At 36.9% G+C, this 22,513-nt stretch overlaps 1 protein-coding gene across 5 annotated transcripts in view; it reads left to right on the top strand.

The window, feature by feature from the left end:
- LOC127881622 (uncharacterized) overlaps positions 1-18,954 on the top strand; it is a 67,476-nt gene extending 48,522 nt beyond the window's left edge. For all 5 annotated transcript variants that reach the window (XM_052429684.1, XM_052429683.1, XM_052429680.1 and 2 more), the window contains one exon: positions 17,822-18,954. In XM_052429684.1, the coding sequence (XP_052285644.1) occupies positions 17,822-18,804 (983 nt within the window). In that variant the 3' untranslated portion in view covers positions 18,805-18,954. The remainder of the gene's footprint in view (positions 1-17,821) is intronic.
- Positions 18,955-22,513: the final 3,559 nt, after the last annotated feature.

The raw sequence follows: 22,513 nt of genomic DNA, 5'->3' as shown, positions 1-22,513 counted from the left end.
AATGGTTGAATGAAGTACTTAAAAAAAAATTGGCATCCTTTTCACATGGAAATTTCACTTTGACAGTCATGGAAAAAGAGCCTGCACAAAACAGATCAAAAATTCTTTTTATTTGTGGATCATCCCATATCTTGAAACTCTATGTGCATAAATATCTCAAGTCTTCATGAAATCAGGACAAAAAAAAGTTTTTTAAGTCCTAAATTGACCTGCTATAGTAATCAGATTATTATAAGCTCAATTAGTCTATATATATCATATGCTTTGTGTATTGTAAACATACACACAATATTGCAGGTACATGATAGCAATAAATAATAACAAAGCCATCCATACTATAAAGGTCAATGGCAAAGCCTGTGAGAAAAATTTGAACACGTTGAGTGTAATCGCACAACTTGCTCATGGTGAGCTTTTGTGATCGCTTTATGGCCGTCGTGTGCCGTCAACATTTGCCTTGTTAACTCTGTGGATGCCACGTTTATATTCCAATCTTCATAAAATTTGGCCAGAATATAAGTCGCAATGATATCTTGGATCAGTTCGAAAATGGTTACAATTGGTTGAAAATAGAGCTGTAACGATTCGGTTCGATGAATCGAAAAACCGGTTCAACGCCGCCGATTCGATTTCGATACCAATACGGCCAATTTCGATTCGATTCACTGCAATCCCAATTGATCCGAATTTCAAACCTTCCTTTCCAAAACCGTCGTCTTAACGTTCTTGTCATTTGTAATACGTATTGTGATTGGTCAATAGCCAATATGGATCCAATGAATGAATGAATGAATAACATGCTGAGCATTACATCAGCCAGTAAAATGGCTTCTTCAACCATGCCGAAAGACGCACCGTCAAAAAAATAAAATTAAAAGTATTTCGAACATTTCGGGTTTTCGAAGTTTCTGATGCAAAGGCAACTTGCAAAACTTGTTTTGTTGACTAAGTTACCCATATGGTTTGTTTAATAAACTTTGTGCATTCTGTTAAGAAGTCAACTGTATGTTGTTTATATACTTACATTTTTGTTTGTTGTTGTTTTCTGTTAAACGCATGTGCATTTTATGTTATTTAAGAATAAATCAACAGGATGTTGTGTTCAACAAATGTGTTACTCATAAAACAATGTTGCGTTTTAATTGTATTTCAAAAAATAAACACTTTAAATGTACAAACTAATAAGTTAATAACAAATACCAAACATATCAATTCATGCTCTGGACAAACCAAACATGAAATAGTTTGTAAAATAAGCAGCAAATAGTTTAATTTGAATCGAATCGAAAATTATCGAATCGGCCCATTTGGTATCGAAATCGAATCGAATGATGGGTGAATCGTTACAGCTCTAGTTAAAAACATGGCTGCCAGGGGGTGTGGCATTTTTCCTTATATTGCTATAGTAAAACCTTGTTAACACTCGAGAGGCCACATTTATTTTCCGATCTTCATGAATTTTGGTCACAATATTTGTCCCAATAATATCTTGTTATCTCAGGTGAACGACTTTGGGACTTTCAGGCCCTCTTGTTTGTTCATCTTACCATTTGAAGAAAAGATATCATTGCACAGATGTCTTACTTTTAGAATGTGTTATGCTGCATTTCTTATGTGGCTTATTCGGGGTATATTGTTGAGCACATGTCGGTCAGTCTGTCAGTCGGTCCGTCCACCAGATGGTTTCCGGATAATAACTCAAGAACGCTTAGGCCTAGGATCATGAAACTTCATAGGTACATTGATCATGACTGGCAGATGAACCCTATTGATTTTCAGGTAACTAGGAAAAAGGGTAAGGTCACAGCGACTAGAATGCTTAGGCCTAGGATCATGAAACTACATAGGTACATTGATCATTACTGGCATATGACCCCTATTGATGTTCAGGTCATTAGGTCAAAGGTCAAGGTCACAGTGAGTCAAAACAGTTTAATGATTTCCGGATGATAACTCAAGAATGCTTACGTCTAGGATCATGAAACTTCATAGGTACATTGATCATGACTGGCAGATTATCCCTTTTGATTTTTAGGTCACTAGGTCAAAGGTCAAAGTGACTCAAAACAGTAAAATGGTATCCGGATGATAACTCAAAAATGCTTACGCCTAGGATCATGCAACTTCATAGGTACATTGATCATGACTGGTATATAACCCTTATTGATTTTCAGGACACTTGGTCAAAGGTCAAGATCAGTGACTCATAACAGTAAAAATGTTTCCTGATCATAACTCAAGACTGGCAGATGATCCCTATTGATTTTCAGGTCACTAGGTCAAAAGTCAAGGTTACAGTGACAAAAAATGTATTCACACAATGGCTACCACTACAACTGACAGCCCATATGGGGGCATGCATGTTTTACAAACAGCCCTTGTTTGTCTTATGTTGGTAAATGTTCATCTCGGTCAATTCTAGTTAAGTTTGAAAGTAGGTCATATGTGGTCCAAACTAGGTCATCAGACCAAATCACAGAAAAGGTTAGTGAACACTCCAGAGGTCAGATTTTCTTCCAGATCTTCATGAAAATTAGACAGAATGTTATCTCGATGAAATAAAGTTTCAGTTTGAAAGTTGGTAGTTTGTCAAAAACTAGGTCATTAGGTCAAATTATAGCAAACTTCCTTTACCTTTCTACAGTTCACATTATCTTCCTGATTTTCATGAAAATTGCTTACAATGTCCATCTAAATCAAATCAAAAGCTGAATTTGCAAGTTGGTCATGTGCAGGCTAAAGCTAGGTTACAACTTAGTCAAATCATACACAAGTTTTTGACACTATAGAAGGAGTTTAAGGTGAGCGATACAGGGCTATCTTGTTTTAGAACAGCCTGTAGTAAGAAAGGGAAGGTATTGTATTTGTTTCAAAAGTAACATTTTATTGTTATTGGAAGTTACTTAGCAATTATATGATGTCATAGTTTTGGTTATTTTGCTCACTTGTTATGATGTGACAAGGTGAGCTTTTGTTTTCACTCTTTGTCTGTTGTATTTTATCCAAAGTTTATTGTGAACACATAATATATCATTTTACAATGTTTAAATTTGGGTGTCAACTCTTTGCCAGATTCTTATGAAACGTAGTCACCTCTATGTCATTTTGGGTTTCATATTCTGTCAAAAATTAGAACACTAGGTCAAATATAAGAAAAGGTCTGTTAATACTTTAGTGGTCACATTCTCTCTCTGATCCACTTGTAAATTGGTTATTATTTTAAATGAATTCAAAGTCGAGCTTGAAAGTAGCATATTCAAAATTAAGGTCAGAAGGGGTTGACTCAGTGATTAACAGGTCACGTTCCAAAGTGGGTCATGTGCTTCCATGCATTTGATCAATAACAAAAATCATTAAAATCTATGTTAACACTTTTTTTTACCTGATCTTCATGGCAGTTGGTCAGAATGTTCAAATAAATAAAAGTAGGAACTCGGTAACAAGGCTCAACTAGATCGGATAGACGCAAATAGTTTGTTCATACTCACAATGCCTTTTTTTTCTAGATCTTCATGAAAAATTAGTTAACACCACTAGGAAACAAGCAGTTTCAGGTGAGCCACATTGTGCTGTTTATCTATGTAAAGTATAGATTGTTACAAAACCTTGCTTATCAATAAAAACAAGAAATATCTTTAAAAAAGATATACGGCGTAAATAGTTTAATGAATGAGATCAAGGATAGCGAATGTCTTTTTCTGTGCAGTTCTTAGCTGCATCACACGCAGTACGGGATGTTACGGGGAGTTTTCGCGGCTTATTTTACATTATAACATATTGCTGGTCATAAACCTATAGATACAAAACAGAAAACCAAAAGAAGAATGGAAGTGAAATTTAAACATATGAGTCAACCGGCCACACGAGAACAAACCTGTTTTAGTGGTCTGTCGGGCATTGCTATTTGATTCGATTATTAACAGTATCGAGAATCATCGTGCTCATGCTTAAAGTGATATTATGGGCATTTTGCACTGTTGAATTGAACTGAAAAGAATTAACAGGTCAAAATAGTTAGTTAAAATGTGGTTACTGATCAATTATCTGCAACTCACCTTGCTACCAGTTGTTTATAAAAATATATTTTATATTCGATATTCTTACGTGACCCACCCAGTCCTGTAAGCCGAAATGATCCGTAAAACAATATTGTGTCTTTGTGTCGTATGAACAAATCTGCACTAAAACTAAATTTAGGTTCAACTCGTAAACGCATGATCAGTTGTCAAACGAAAGTACGGTTAATATTCAAATGCATTATTTTTCTCTTTCTGGTATATTGTTTTAGTATGTTGATGCTGCATTAATTACTATAAGTGTATATGAAGTAGAAACATCAAAAATAATCAACGGTTGCGATAGACACCTATAAACTGTTACATGCTCATAATATCACTTTAGTACATTAGGCAATATGGTGGAATAATTATTGTTAAATTTATTAAAAATAATATTTATCATTGTATTGTTGAAAACACATTAAGAATCTATTATTGACATACCATAATTATATTGCTGAATATCTTCTTTTAACATATTTTTGGTCTAAAGAAAATTCCAGGTAACCTAGTTCACGGATAGCATCTTTATTATATAACGATTATTTTACTGACCGCGAACTCCGGTGATGACCTGTATATAAACTCTGAATGTCCGCGACTTGACCCGAAACCTCGCGGGTTGAAATGCAATTCTTTAAAGTGAGGCCTCGCTTCCACTGCTCTTTATACTTTTACATGTTAACATGTTGACAGCAATATGGAAGTAAGTACTAAATATGAAAACATAGCCTTTTAAGTATAAACGCTTTTGCGCTGGTAATACTCTGAAAATAAAAGGTGTACGCACAAACTGTATTGATGTCGAGAATTGAGTGTAAAACTGTTCTAACTATTAAGCCTTTTCATTAGAGATAAAATTGTTTCATACAGTAAAACAGTGGTACAAAGACGCGGATATGTTTCCAGTGTTCTGGTGGTATACTCAAATCAGCCAATGGAATAAATGAAGTGTATTCATTCGTACCTAGCCGCGGAAAATTTTATTTGAATTTTATTGGACACTTACAAAGGTCAAGTCAGGGTGAAAAGCTGGCTTATGCAGCTTACGCCGAATAAATGAAAAAATGGCTTTCTAAAAGTTGTAGTCTTGGATGATATATTCCTCAACTTGTAATCTACGACAATCTTTTGAGAAGAAAAACAAAATTTGACTATTATTATACCCCAACATACTGTGATTGGGGGCTAGCAAAGGAATTCTCAATTATGTTCCTCGAAAAATTATGGGTTAGCATATTGTTGCTGTTTTATCCATTGGTTGTCTGGACCATTACTCCCAAAAGAATTGTAAGTTCAAATATGCAACTTTTAGGTAAATAAATCTCATTGAAGGGGAGTGCAGTGTTCAAGAACGAAAACTATTGCACCACAACCATTAACTATTGACCTGCGGATAAATGACAAGCAATAAAAATTACACTATTGCGCTGATGTAGATTAACTTAAATAGATGCTTATTTATTTTATGCTTTCCGGTGATTTATACAGAAATATCAGTGAAATAAACTGGTATTTTACTGTTTTTAACAGTGAAAAATAACAGTGAAAATATCGATATTTTTCGCTGTTTTTCTGGGAAAATCGATATTCCACCGAATCCAACAAATATCCTCTATATATCCATCCTTTTCAAAAGCATCGTCACACTAGTACTTTCAGTACTTTGATTCTAATCGGCATACCTCGCTGATTATCATTGATAAAGGTAAAGGAAGCTCAGCTATAAATAGGACAGCATATTCTGAGAAAAATATTTAATAATAGTTGAAAACGTTAATTTTAAATCAGTTATATTCAATCCAGTATATGGTTATAGATCAATGAAACAAATATGCATTTTCTGTATTGTATTTGACATTTGTCGCGATTCTGTAAATAAATTGCGAATGAAAACGTGTATGATTAACGATAAACGCGATCATGAGTGTACAGAAAACGAATTATTTCGAACCTGTCATTTGTAAACGTTAAAGCGAGTATGGTATATAAACAGCATAATAGCCATGCGACATTTATGAAACTCGCTCTTCTGCATGCTCACTCATTTTGCATATTAAATAAACTTTTCAAATAGAAATTACAGAGCCACATCATTGAACACACTATGTTTGATAATTCATTCGTTTGTTGGATATTGTTTTCTGTTTTAAACACATATTAGGTCATATCGCGGAGATTTAGTTAACCTTACCATGTGTTCATGGGCGAACTCACGGATTCAAGTCGTATTCGACCATGTGCTCATACCTACTTTCGGGAATCATCATGAAATTATTGCCGTAATGAACGAACAAACATGCCTGAGCTTATTGAATAAGAGCAACAACAACAACAAAAGTCAAAAGAGAAAAATCATATGTTCATGCACATGGGCATGTGAAATCACGTCCGTACACATAACAGCATTAACTTAGGAAAGGAAACAACGAAATAATAAGCTTGGTTTGATATACATGTGAAATAAAGAGCATGGTGTTATTAAAGAGCATGTCAAGTTTTTAATATATCTGCAACGTAACGTAATGTTATAACCCACAAACGTTTTACTGAAACAGAGCGTTTTTTAAAGATAAGTGGTACACGTCGAATATCTTTTTAAAGATATCTCTTATTATATTAGACCGAGAATGTAACCCGCCTCCCAGTTTCGCTGAATGGGTCAAATTCCCCTTGGGTACTACTTCCCCGTACCCCGAATTTTTTTGTTCGTACCATAAATATTTCGTACCCAATTTTTTTCGTACCCAGATTATTTTTCGTTCTCAATTTTTTTTTCGTATCCAATTTTTTTTTTTCGTACCCATTTTTTTTTCGTAACGAATTTTTTTTTTCGTACCCAATTTTTTTTTGGCATAATTTTTGTACCCAAAATGTTCGTACCCATTTTTTTCGTACCCAAAATTTTCGTACCCACAATTGTGGTGATGTAGATAAACTTAAATCGATGCTTCTATATCCATCCTCTTCAAAAGCATCGTCACACCAGTACTGTCAGTACTTTGATCTTAATTTTAGGCAATCGGTGTTACAAAGGTCGCAGTGTCAGAAGTCAAGGTTATACGACAAGGTAGGTAATACTTTCAATTCATCGTGAACTAACTTTAATTACCTAAATCATGGGACCTAAATGCAAGAGCGACCCTGACCTGACAAAACATTTGAGATTAGTGCTATATCTATCAAAGCTGCCTGCATCAATTAGTGATCTTCCATTTACACATGTGTCCAGAAACTCATTTACATATTAAGTTCGTGTGGAAATGAGTCTTAATTACTGAATAGTGTGCTTGTACTTAATAAACAGCTGAAATGCATGAATACATAAATAAACACACGACACAGTAATAAATCCTATTAAATGCAATGCGGCCAATTCAATAGTGGATTGAAATGTTGGAAATACTTTTTTAATCAGAAGCAAATAATTGGTGTTTAATAGGCACATGAACGCGCACCGTTATTTAACATAAGACCAAAGCATTTAACAATGAAACTGATTTGAACAATTGTTATGAGTGACCACCATGAAATTTTACGAGAAGACATTTTAGTCCATTGTGCGAAAATTTGTATCTTAATTTTTTTTTTAACCCTGGTGGTTTACTTGTGCAGCAGACCATAACGATTTGAACAACCTTGCAAGAGGATCATTCAAAGAAACTTCATGTGAGGTTTCGGGAAATTCTGCCGATTGCTTTCGGATGAGCTTGTTAAAAAAAAGAGTAAATAACGGAGGCACGGACTTTGAACAAGGGACGATCAACAAAACTTACCATGACCACGCCTTGCGCGATTGAATTAAAACGTAAAAGTACGCCGTAAGCCATTCATAAAGTTAGAACCATGAGTACATATTAATATTATATTTAAAGGTGTATGCAGCACAATTGCTAATGGCACGTTCGCAAGAGGGAAGGGAAGGACAAGTGTCCGGAGCTCGCTGTATGTGGACAATAAATCAGACGACTACGTCACAAACATCGCGTGGACGTACTCGTCCAATGGTAATGCACGAGAGGTCTGGTAGCGCTTAACGGTATGATGTTAAGGTTTTCAGTGAAAACATACACGTTTATGTCAAAGTAAGTTTAAAACAGCGTCGTTGAGCGCTTTGAACAACCGGTAACTTGGTTCAATATCAATTTCTATTCAATTTCACTTTTTTAGATACATTTACAATCGGTCTTAGAGCAACACCCCATTTGCGCAATGAAAACCTTTTTGTGTTAACTCTTTACACATCTACGAAACACTAAATGCATTTCTACTTTTCACACAATGTAGTTCTACTAAACAAACAATACAGTTCTGCTATACATACAATACAGTTATACTATACTCAAAACGCAGTTCTATTTTACACGAAATTTGTTATAAAGCACACGCAATTAAGACCTGCTTTACCAACAATACAGTTTTAAAATACCTATAATGCAGTTTTGTTATACCCAAAATGCAGTTCTTCCATATAAAAATGTAGTTTACACTGTACCCACAATGAAGGTCGTCTTCACCCACAATGCAATTTTACCAGACCTACACTGCAGTTCTACTCTATGCAATATTATACAGCGCCAACAATATAATACTGTACCCATTATTCGATTCTATCGTATCCACACAGCACCTCTTTACCTATAGATGCGACCATTCCTGACCAGTTCGTCGTTGCTTTGGATTTCGTCGACGACAAAACATACTTGGACAGAGTCTGCATCGTGTTCAACATGACCAAATCCAAGCCGATTGAGAATAATGTGAGTGAAATACAGATATAAGCATGTTTCCTTGCTACAAATTGTTTGTTTATGACGGATATTTAATAGGCCCTTAACTTAAGGTTTGGTTTATTGGTTTAATCAATATATGCAATAGACAAACAGTCATGAGTATACATGATTAAAACATAGTAAAATATATAAAGGCATGACATGTTATCAGTATTGAATTTCTTAATGAGACGTAGGGAGTCACTAAGCGCCGATGTCTCTTTTTGTTCCTTAATTCTGATTATAAACTCACATGCACTTCAAACGGAACACTGTTAATAATTCTAATTTCCAAACAACGGCTCAAGAAAACAAAATGAAATTTCGCACATTTATGTTCGATAAAAAAATTATACAAAATTGCATTTAAAGCATTCATCCAAGACCCATTGACACTTCTGGACTAAATGCAGACTGAGGTTTCATTGTGTTGAACGTGCAAAGGTAGACAGCGAACAATTTGGCTTTTGTTTAATATTGTTTTCTTTTAAGGACAACATGACTGAAAAAATAGGTCTAAGACGGCCGTATATCGCTCATCTTAGTATGTGGGCTAGACCAATTTCGAAACATGGTGCATATTTGAAAACTCGTTGTAAAGGACCACACTCTGATGTTACATTTAAAATATCAAAGCTATGTCCTTTGTGGTAAAAAGGTGTGTTCAAGTTATTATTATATTAATATTATGCTATGCATGTATTATTCAAAGTAAAACATCTTATCGCAAGATTACCCCCCCCCCCACACCACACACACACACAGGACCAATTTCGACCCAAATGGGGCATATTACACCTCTAAGAATTGTTGTTACTGTGACGATTTTAAAAGTTATTTAATCAATATCAAACATGACCCCTGGGTCGTGGCCAGTTTTTACTCCATGGCCGTGATTCGAACATAGTTATTAGAGGGCAAAAATATACAATATGGCACACCTAATATTAAACCCCTCAACCGTATGGTTTAAGAGAACAACTTAAAAAAAAAAATTCTCCTCTATATGGCCACTGGCGTGTGGATTGTTTTGATCCCAAGGACAAGCTTATGTATAATCCTTGTAGTGTAACACTATGTGATGTAACATGCCAAATATAAAAGCTGTTAGCCATATTATATTTTATTGTATCACATGCCATACCCTCTTTCCCATGTAATATAACAATTACGAATATTTTTATCTTACACATGTGTAATATACTTTAAAGCGTTTTTATTGGCTTAGTTTTCGTTCAATTGACCAATCGCATTTTGTTATTTTGCTGAAATGACGTTGCAACGACAAATTACGTCAAGAAATGTAAACAACATTCGAGATTTATCATTATCTTTGCGTACATATGTATTTAATTTGCTCATTTAAAAGCATGTGATAAAAAAGATCTGACACTCGTAATTTCATACCATTTTTTATTAAACTCGTCCAGTAAATTCGTTAGTAGGCTCGCCAAAGGTACGCTTACTAACACAATTTCTGAACTCGTTTAATAAAATATGGTATGACATGACAACTCGTGCCAGATCCTAAATATATACGTCATTTTACTATTTAAATAAACATAAAAATGTGACTTGGTAAGTTTTGTCAGCTGGACATGATTTAAACAAACATGATAAAGGACCAACTCACACTGGCCAGCACCCCGCACCAATACAAATAACCCAGAACAGTGACCTGGCATGCTTCATCAGGGCACAATCAGATCGATTTCATACTGGCTCCAGAGCGGTAGAAATACAGCATAAACAAGACAAACACAAGAGCGTCTCCTGGCGCAAACATCGAGGATGACCATGACTTAGTGCTCACCACTATAAAGCTGAAGCTAGAGAACACTCGCATCACCAAGAACTGTCGCATTAGATTAGACTTTGAAAGATCCTGACATAGCACAGGTATTTCAAGCACGGATTGGCGATAAGTTTGCAGCTATAAACATCGTAGACAATGACATCAGAACCATCACCAACGACACCAACACAAGAAGTCCTGCTGTCATCGGCCGAAGGAGTTCGTGGGAAATAGAGAAGGAAAAACAGGCCATGGTTGACCGCCGAAATCAAGGACCTCTGCTTCAAAAGAAGAGCTAAGGCATGAGAAGTACACCAGCCAGGAGTCTTGGACAGAATACCAGAAAACAAAGAGGGAGGTGAGGATAAATATGAAAATGACCAAGGAGGAGTGGATTAAAGAGCGATGTATTTAAATTGATAAAAAGATTAACACAGGCAGCATTAAGAAGGCCTACAGCATCCACAAGAAACTCCCAAAGACCAGTAAGCCCAAGATCAGTGTTCTCTGACGGGAACCTCCTCAACGAGAGAGCCGCAGTCGTGAACATGTGGACTTAATACTGCAGCGACCTCTTCAACTACCCCCTTCAATCAGACCTCTTTATCCTTCATTATGAGCCCAGACCAGAAGCGGACGACGAAAGTCCGTCCATACTAAAGGCAGCGGTGGAGGAGGCATTGCTCCTCCTGAAGACAGAAACATCTCCGGGCTTGGACAACGTCCCTTGTGAACTGATTAAACATGGAAAGGACGCAACGACTTCGGCAATGCCGGTTATCCTCCTACCTTAAAAAGGGCAACCTCAAGCTGTGCGAGAACTATCGCACCATCAGCCTCATCAGCAAAGAATAACTCCCCATCATCCTCAACCGATTGAAACGTAGACCGAGGGGCTAAAGGCAGAAAAGCAGGCTAGATTCAGAGCTGGGCGGAGCACAGTGGATAAGATATTTAAGTGCAGAGTCATTATTGAAAAACACCTGCAACAACAACGTGAGCTCTTTCACAACTTCATAGACTTCGTGAATGCTTTCGAATGTGTGTGACATGATGGCCTATGACAGCTTCTGATAGGGCTTAGCATTGATAAAGGGCTGGTGCAATCCATCCAAGAACAAAAAAGCCAGCAGCGCTGTACTTCTAAATGGACAGATAGGTGACTTTTACAGGACATCAGTGGGCGTCCGTCAGAGTTGTCTGCCCTCCCCCGTCCCCGCGTCCCGTTTAACATTTTTCTTGAGCAGATAATGCAGGATACTCTCCAAGACCACCACACCTGTATCTCCATCGATGACAGAGCCATCTTCAACTTGAGATTCGCTGATGACATTGATCTCATAGGTGGTACCAGCAGTGTACTCATAGATCTCGCAAACAAGCTGTACGATAGCGCAGGTAAATATGGGTTGGAGGACAGCAAGGAGAAGTTGAAGATCATGGTGAATAGCACGAACTACACCAGCACAGACATCCACATGAACGGCGAGTGACCACCTTCAAGTACGTAGGAGCAAACCTATCCAAGAAAGGTACCATCAACGCTGAGGTCCGAATAAGAATGACCATGGCGAATGCAGCGATGGCTAAACAGAGCAGATTATGGAAAAGCAGCTCCATCAGCATCCCCATCAAGTTCAGGCTCTACAAGTCCACTGCAGTCTCTATCCTACTGTGCGGCTGCGAGACCTGGTTGCTTCACACGGACACAGAACGCAGGATACAGGCCCTTGAACACAAGTCTCTCCGAAGACTTCTCCGCTTCTCCTGCCCGGAGCACAAGACCAGCGAGTAGGTTCGGAACATTACAGCACTTGTTGCACAGAGCCCGTCCTTACCATCAAGCGACAAAAGCTGGCTAGGTTTGGACAGTCATCAGGAACGACTCACTTTGCAAGACTGTGGTCCAGGGAACTCTTGAGGGTCTCCGTCGAGGCCGTCAAAAGAAAAGCGGGGTGAAAAAAGTGTGGACGTCCTTTCTCATGGATGAGGTACTCAAGAGCAGCCCACAAAAGACCTGACTTGCGGAGGATCTCTGTCATTTCTCTCTCTCATTTGCCTCCAACGGCCAGATCGGCCAAGGGAATGACGATGCTAATGATTATGATAGAGGATTGCCGTACGATTTTTAAATTTTTCTCTTTACACATAGAAAGAAATAAAGTTACCCGTAGGTTGGGGCCAATTTTGAATACAGGGTCATGATATGAACACACTTTGTTGCTGACTAACATACATATGTAACGTGCCAAATACCAAATTTCTTGGCCTTTAGAGATTTTTAAAGTTTAAACTATATACATTGTACATACATGGTGGAACCACTGTTTACCCCCAGGTGTTTTGATTTGGACCAACTTGGAAGAGAACCAAAATAGGGTGTGACATTCCAAATACCAAACCTCTGGGTCTGTTTGAGCATTTTTTAAGTTGTTATGATATACATATAACAAAAACAAGTAATTCCCAAGGTTGGAAGGATCAATTCGAATACAATTTTTAGGAGATATTTAATATGGTTTATACGTGCATTTTCCCAAGTTTGATAAAATCCGTTGTTAAAAAAATGAAACATTATATAAAAATGAAAGTGTTGCGTTAGAAGTGCATTTAAACATATATTACAGCATAAATGCACCATAACGGATATGCCTTTTTGAGCTTATACCTGGAAACGGTTTTATTTGGCGCCGTTTTGGTTTCATATGTCAGAAGTAGTTACTCGTTCTTTTCAATGTCTACACACTCACATAATTTTTCCACATTTTAGGTATCACTGATGCTCCATTTGGACTGCATTCCTCTAGTTCTTTATTTCAAATACTTATTCCACTATTTAGGTATCACTGATGCTCCATTTGGACTGCATTCCTCTGGTTCTTTATATCAAATACTTATCCAACGATTTAGGTATCACTGATGTTCCATTTGGACTGCATTTCTCTAGTTCTTTATTTCAAATACTTTTCCCACGATTTAGGTATCAATGATTTTTCATTTGAACTGCATGCATCTAGTGCTTTATTTGACATACTTATCCTACGTTTTAGGTATCACTGATGTTCCATTTTGACTGCATTCCTCTAGTGCTTTATTACACATACTTATCCCACGTTTTAGGTATGACTGATGTTCCATTTGGACTGCATTCCTCTAGTGCTTTATTTCACATACTTATCCCACGTTTTAGGTATGACTGATGTTCCATTTGGACTGCATTCATCTAGTGCTTTATTTCACATACGTACCCCACGTTTTAGGTAACACTGATGTTCAATTTGGACTGCATACCTCTAGTGCTTTATTTCACATACTTATTCCACGTTTTAGGTATCAATGATGTTACATTTTGACTGCATGCATCTAATGCTTTATTTCACATACTTATCCCACGGTTTAGGTATCACTGATGTTCCATTTGGACTGCATTCCTCTAGTGCTTTATTTCACATACTTTCCCCACGTTTTAGGTATGGCTGATTTACCATTTGGACTGCATTCCTCTAGTGCTTTATTTCACATACTTATCCCACGTTTTAGGTATCTCTGATGTTCCATTTGGACTGCATTCCTCTAGTGCGTTATTTCACATACTTATCCCACGTTTTAGGTATCACTGATGTTCCATTTGGACTGCATTCCTCTAGTGCTTTATTTCACATACTTATCCCACGTTTTAGGTATCACTGATGTTCCATTTGGACTGCATTCCTCCAGTGCTTTATTTTCCATACTTATCCCACGTTTTAGGTATCACTGATGTTCCATTTGGACTGCATTCCTCTTGTGAACACGCCGGATGTGCTGATGGACGTGCAGATCTGGAGTATTTTGAAGGGCAAGTTCTCCGATGGACGGTGTCCCCGGAAACGCCGCGAAGTGTCGCTCGATCCCAGCAGCAAAGTCTGTGAGACTATCGCTTGCTCCGATACAAGGAGTATACCAATCTCGAAAAGTACGTGTATTAAATTTCTGAAGTTGGTTACAATTCGGTGCCTTGTTTGTATATTGTTTGCACATATTCTTTATGAAGTTTTCTGGCCGTCAATAAGCCTAATGATAAATACCAGTTGAAAGATTTTCTACATCACTTATCAAGAATTCTTTCTTTTTTAATATTTTATAATTAAAAGGACCAACGTCTATTTGCATGATAAAATGACGTCAAAACAAAATCAAGTACAGGTGTGTGTTTTTCAAATTACATGACAATGTCATGATACTAAAGCACGCGTTTTGTTACACAACTCTAAATATGCACAGGCTATTGCTTACTATGACGACCATATTTATAGGCTCTCACAAGGGGGAAATATGCGCGTGCTTCCGAGAGCGTCACGGGAAGCCCGTTCTGACCTGGACTCACGACTCGGCGAGTCGAAAGTTTAACATCAGCCTCACCAACATCCCTCCTTACCTCGAAGGGGTCGAAATTGAAATCGTGAACAGCAACAACACCATGTATTATGAAATTCTGGAAAAGGTTAAACTTAGGCTATTTTATTATCATTATTATTATAATTAATAATAATAATATTATTATTATATTAGTATTATTATTATTATCATTATTATAATTATTATTAAAGTATCACATTTCAAATGATTCGCTTATGCCGATTTGTGACATAAACAATGTGCCGAATTCCCTCAAAGCGTCGTTTTGTGATCTTAACATTCCAAGATATGGCAGATAACAAGTTTTATCTTTTTATTGAAAAAAATAATACAAAGAAAATTAACAATAAAAATGTACTCTGTAATGAGTTTCTTATTATGTTATATGACATGTTAACTATTCTCTTCAATACTGTTGAGAGACTTTCCCCACATTTGTCATCGCTCAAAAAAGTATGAATAAATGCCCTATGAATAACAAAGGTCAATAACTCTGCAAATGAAGATTCATATCAATACCTGACATAATTTCACAGTTATGCTCCACATAAGTTAAAGGGAAATAACTCCGAATATCTTGACAAAATAATTGTGGCTCTTGTAGTCTGCAATTGCTCGAGATTCCCTCTTTTAATGCAAAACGTTTTATGTAATTACCTTTAACACTAATGAGGTCATGCTCCCACGAGAACATTTTACTAGATTGACAACAAAACCTGAAGAAAGTGAGTAATGGTCAGTAGACCGTGCATTTTCCCCTGTAAGCCCTCAACCATTATGTTAAGTTTCATTTGAATCTCTTAAATAATTCAGGAGTTTTGCTCCACACAAGAATAAGAAAAATTCATTACACAAATTTAGCAAAGGGAAATAATAAAACTGACATAAGAGTTGTGGTTCGTTTACTTTGCACTTAATCTGAATGTCATCTTTCGATGAACACAGATTTATTTGAATACCTTAAATCCAAGGGCGTTATGCTCCGCATAATAAAGTGAGAGTTATCGTCCATATACTCTGCAATTTCTCACAAAGCCGTCTATAATGACATGGGGTTTCATATGAATCCCTTTCCACTCTTTCGAGTTATTCTCCGTAAAAGCGGTACAGATGGACGCATGGAAGGACGGACAGAACTGCGGCTGAAAGGACGCAGAGACGATGTTATTCCTTAGTGCCTCACTTAGGCAGCATAATACAAATAATGTAGTATTGCATGGATGTTAAAAGAATATGTTGTACAGCATATTTACTGTTATATCATTTAGTAACACAAAAGGCTCCGGTTATACCAGTTGCAAAAATCTCATAAATAATACAATAGCACTCAGCAATCTAAAAGAAACCCTGTGTATGCCATTATTTAGCCGTATGCTTATATTCCAGAATGATGTATTTGGTACGAACAGCCTCATGGCGACCTCTAACAATGCCTATTCAGCGGGGAACTACTCCGTCGTGGTAGGTACACAGAAAAAGAAACCCAATAGTGTCCCCACTAATCAAAGTACGTTAAAATACAATTATGTAATTAATCCAGTAAAATACACATAACAGTTTTGACTTCATGTATATAATAACTTATAAGGCGTGTTTGTGTTTTAATTTAACATTAACAGATAACACTAATCTTAAACCGCGAGTGTCTTGCGTTTATCGTCTTCAACAGTTGAGCGGCAAGTGTCCTGTGGAGTTCCTTTCTTATTACCACTTCTGTTCTGCGCAGGAAGAGGTCTTCGTCAAATTCCCACAGTACATCGTGGGTAAGAAAAAATGGATCCCAATTGCGCCCAATCTCTTGTCGGATAACTCATTTCAGTTTTACTTGAAATATTTGTCGAAGTAGCGCTCTAATAATTTTGTTTTGTTTTGAGAGATTGGCATGCATGTCATTAGTATTCTGCGTATTAATGTAAAGATGCATTAATATCACTTGACTTTGATCGTGTTTGCATATAAATTTTACTAAATCCACATCGACCATATGAAAAGTAATACATGTCCGCTTCAAATTACCACTTCTGTTCTGCGTGGAATGAGATCTACGTCAAATTCCCACAGTACATCGTAGGTAAGAACAAATGGATCCCAAGTGTGCCCAATCTCTTGCCGGATAACTAATTTCAGTTTTTCTTGAAATATTCATCGAAATAGCGCTCTAATAAAACAATCTTTATGATAGATTAACATAAATTTCATTAGTATTCTGAGAATTAATGTAAAGATTCATAATATCGCTTGACTTTGATCTTGTTTGCATGTTTATTTACTTAATCCACATCGACCGTATGAAAAGTAATACATGTTTTTCACTTATAGAAAAACATTTTTAACTGTTTGTAAAAAGTAACGGCTTTCACTTCCCTTGTTTACAGTGGAGGAGACAGTGCCCCCTCCTCAGTTTTCCCCAGCTTCTGTAGTAACCATAGCAACGGTGGTAGGTGGTGTCGTCGTGATTTGCCTCATCGCCGCCGTGGTTTTCTTCTACCGTAAATGCTGCCGTAAGAAAGCCAAAATTCCTTCTTATGAGCTTGAGCCATTCAGCACAGGTACGTGAATAAATTACAATCGTATTTTTCACCTAGTGTGCGGAGAGTGTCAGACTTATATCGCTTACTCAACTAATGTAAGATTGACAATTGTAATACGATAAATGTATATTTTTTTTAAATATTATTGTTGATGTTGATGTAATGCGATTACCATGCATACGTAAGTTGTGTGTAGCATTTCGCATTAGTGCATACAAGTCTTTACATGCAATGATATCGATTAAGTATCAATCCTCTGGTTATTAGAACTCGTAGAGATGCCGCCTTCCATTATGAACAACACGGACGATCACATGACTAGAATAGAAGACCAAACATGCATCACTGAAACGGAAATGACCGAGTATGAGGAGGGTAAGAGGTCAGAGGTGACCCAACGTCAGCCACTACTGAGCGATATTCAAAGCACTAAATATAGAGACGAAAAATATGATGAATACGATAAACCACAACACGAAAGATTTGATAAAACGACGTTTGCAGAACATCATGGCACTCCTTTTGGATGCAGAACAATGTCAACATATAACCATTGTCAGACACGTTCCATCAAGCATTGGGAGGTCAATAGGTCAGGGGTTACTCACCTTCCACCGCTACTGAGAGATATTCAACGCAATCAATTTAGAGACGAAACATATGATGTTGTTTATCACGATGGATCTGAAAATCTTTACCCTCCGTTTGGACACAGAACAATTCCAACAGAGTCTACAGAGTACGGTTATCAGACACGTGCCGTTAAGCACTTGATCGGGCTATCGTACCGAGAAACTGATGATGACGTGTTCTGTGCAAAGAAAGAGAAACTCTTGCAAGAGATGCGGCGGAATGGTTTGCTGTTTGGTCACGTTTCCCAGCATTATTTTGCTGCACGAGCATCGCACTCAACGGAGCACACTAACGTAGTGATAATCGTGTCCAAAGGAATGAACGCAATGTGCTCCCCTTTGCGAGAACAACAACAGGAATGGGACCATGATAATTTGCCGAAAACTGTGTTATTTCACTTGCGGCATGCAAAAGTGGGGGAATACGTCGTTCATTTAGTCTCACTGGAACATGATCGTTGGGAGGGCGAGAGACTGCTGTCAGAGTTCAGGGGCCTCCTCGTGTACCCTAAACAGCCCGAGGGTCGTTTCATATATGATTACAATTTCCATGGCAACGGATTTGATTTTGTCAGAGGAATGCCTTTTGAGGATTTTATTAATAAACTGTTAACATAAAGCACAGACAATCCTGGTAATTTTTCCTGAAGACCTGCCGCAAACACTCTTAACGTCATGAAAAACGTAAATAGTGGTAAATGTTAATAAATTTTCTTCAGTTAGTGCAATCCTAAAGTCTATCATGTTTATTAAAAGAATAATAGCAAATTGACTTATTTATAACAAAAATCATCATATTTCATCGACATCTTTAATAATATACAATCCTTAATATCCTCTTCGTAATTATTTACATTCGTAATGGTGCGGCATTCATTGCGTGGTTCAGATCATGTCGTGCTATGATTGTTTTTTTTTTATAAAAAAAACAACAAATAAATAAGAAATACATGTATATTTAACTAAAAATAGACTAGAGTCTCATTAAATATTCACTTGAAATTCTATATTTTAGTTACCTTTACAGGTAAATATCTCAGTATTAGTTCTTATCTTTTTATATCATTCTTTTGTTTGTTTACTTTGCATTTTGTAGACATATAATAATAATTGTGCTTTAAATCATTTATTATTTTCATTAAAAATGTACACAACATCTTTTGTATATAGTGCAGCGTATATACCTCATTATTCAATTACACAATCAATCAAATAGGCATATGCCTTATTTTGTTGAATATTAATAACAGTTTAAATCTTTTGGTCGTTTTTAAAATAATTATGCTTAAGTATATTTTATATTCTACACAAATTTAAACTTAAATGCGTCAATTGTTTATTTTTATTAAAATAGTATTATAAACTTCGATTTTGAAAACTGATGACCATTTTACTGTTAGTATGACTAACAAATCCTTTCTTCTGTTGTATTAAATTTGAATTGTAATCGATATTTTCATAAATGTTTTTTCATTACATGCCTACATACACTTTACACAAGATCACGTATGTGTAATATCAGGCCGTTTAACGCCGTTTTCACAAAATGCTTTCCGTTTCTAAAACTGATGACCATTCAATTGTTAGTTTGATTAACACATTCTTTCTTCCCTTGTATCATATTAAAAATGTAACCGATATTTTCAAAATTATTTTTTGCATTACATGTATTAAAAACAAGAGATGTGTTTGTCAGAAACACAATGTCCCCTATTGCGCCGCTTTGAAGCCATATATTTGACCTTTGACCATGAAGGTTGACCTTGACCTTTCACCACTCAAATGTGCAGCTCCATGTGATACACCTGTATGCAAAATATCAAGTAGCTATCATCAATATTGCAAAAGTTTAAGGTATAAGTTTGGAGACAGAATGACAGACAGATAGGCCAAAAACAGTATACCCCCGATCATTCGATCCGGGGGCATAACAAGTGTAGCGCGAGCCGGTTGACTTCCTGAGGCCGCCACCGAGCGCTGTGTGCGCGACCTCAAACACTCGATATGCCTTCCGAAGTCCTCGGAAGGCTAACTATTTCGTTAAATACAATAAACAGTGTTATAATTTTCCTTAGGCTACCTGCCTTCTGGTTATGAACTCAAAATAATTGAGTCGCTTCAGATATATATACAATGCGACCAAAGAGGGGACCGATGCCTTCAACAAACCCCCCGGCTTCCGTGAAGCTACTGGCTTCGGCTCCCGTGAATCTACTGGCTTCGGCTTCCGTGAAGCTACTGGCTTCAGCTTCCGTGAAGCTTCTGACTTCCAACGTCATGAAGTCCACTCTACAAGAAACAGGAACTCTGCAGCCCGGGCAGCACCGTTTAATATTACCGTAAACACCCCAGGAAACCCGATACCTTGCAAGTCGTGTAATACCATAGGGGACAGTGCTGTGCATTTTGGCATGAACTTACATAGGGTAAGTAAATTTGAAAAATTGAATTTTTCAAAGTCCAATTTGAAACAACTGTGTATTAACATTGATAACATAGGTATTGGCCTACATGTAGAAAAAATCCTGACAAATTTTCTTTAAAAAAATGAGCAAAATGTGGCTCTCTGAAGTAGAAGATCGGGCAAAACGGGCCATGTTCAGGCATTTAGGGGAGAAAAAAACTGCTTTAATTTGCAAGCCACTACCATTATTTAAGGATTTATACAAACTTTCACATGTCTGCAATAACCTCTCTTTGTTATCAATGTTAATACACAGTTGTTTCTAATTGGACTTTGAAAAATTTAATTTTTCAAATTTACTTACCCTATGTAAGTTCATGCCAAAATGCACAGCACTGTCCCCTATGGTATTACACGACCCGCAAGGTATCGGGTTTTCTGGGGTGGTAAAAATCCAACTGCTCCAGAATAGTGTTCATGCGAGTACTGTACCTTTCTCATTAGATGTGATCCCGTTAGCATCCGCAAGAGAACTGACCGTCTCCGTGAAGCTACTGGCTTCCGCGAACCCCAAGGCCTTAGGTGAAGCTTCCGTCACTGCCTTGTACGACGTCCGTAGACTCCAATCCTCTGCAGACCCTCTAACCATACAACAGGAACTCAGAAGCCCGGGCAGCACCGTTCGAAGTCAACGTTAACACCCAAATGCTTCAGAGCACTGTTCTTTTAGAGTAACGTTCCTTTTCTGTTGATGTTGATCCGCTCGCAAACACAGGAAAACTCACTAACTTGGGTGTGTCGTAGGTTATTTACAGGTCGTTCCCGCGTCTTCACGACTACATTTGGTATCGACCTGCAACTCACTAACTTGCCGATCTGCGCGTCTTTATATACTAGTGAACAGAGCGCCACCTTGCCAACCGAAAGGCACGATCCGGAAACTACCGACGTTTCCGAATTCCCTCCGCACTACGGAGATTATCGATCAGCAGTTCTCCTTCACTAACACAGAAACAAGCCGAATATAAACGCATGATTTTACTAGAAACATTCCTTAAATATCAAATACTCTTTAAATGCTTAATACATTATTGTTAGCCATACAATTAACTTACTTTATGAAGAACAAGTTACAATTTCATATTGTTCACCTGGCAAATTTAAAACTAAGGGAGGTAATTATACTGTAGCAATAAAGAAACGCAAAGCCACGAATACTTTCGTTATACAAGATCATATTTCTAATATGATTATAGGTGCTACCTAATTTACGGGCAAAAGCTTTTTAAGTTTTTTTGATAACCATGTATTTTTAATAAATATATGGATATATGATTGTGTTCAAAATATGATAATTGTTGCAATAATTAAGTAATGCATACAAAAAAATCAATCTTAAAACGAGTTACATGTTCCAAGCCTAAAGATCTAGCATCTTATTTTTTTTTGTTTTCTAGCCACAGGAATTTATAGCTGGTTCGGTGTCTGTGGTATAGTGGATGGGGTGTCTGCTAACTGGCTTAGTCAATGGGAGGTCTCTGTATTGATCCTTAAAGTGGAAGCATTCTTTAGATAACCCTAAAGACATACTATGGCATACCATTTGGGTTGAAAGTCAAGAAGACCTACACGTTAAAAAGAGAAATGAACGTCGAAGTACAATAATTGTACGTCGACATGAATATAAAATACACTTCGAAGAATATATTTGTACGTCAACGTACAATTTGTACTTTGACATACATGTTTGTACTTCTACGTACACACTTTCTGAACAGCCAATCAAAACACTAGTCTCTTGAGCCGCTTTTCCTTCAGATTTATTCATAATAAATGTTTAAAATCTCTTTTTTAGTTGAGGACAAAATGAATAAAAATATCAGAATGGCAAAAAAACAACACATAAAAGTTTCAAGTATTTAA

This window comes from Dreissena polymorpha, chromosome 5 (assembly GCF_020536995.1).
Source record: "Dreissena polymorpha isolate Duluth1 chromosome 5, UMN_Dpol_1.0, whole genome shotgun sequence".
NCBI lineage: Eukaryota > Metazoa > Mollusca > Bivalvia > Myida > Dreissenidae > Dreissena > Dreissena polymorpha.
This window is presented reverse-complemented; position numbering and strand designations above follow the sequence as displayed.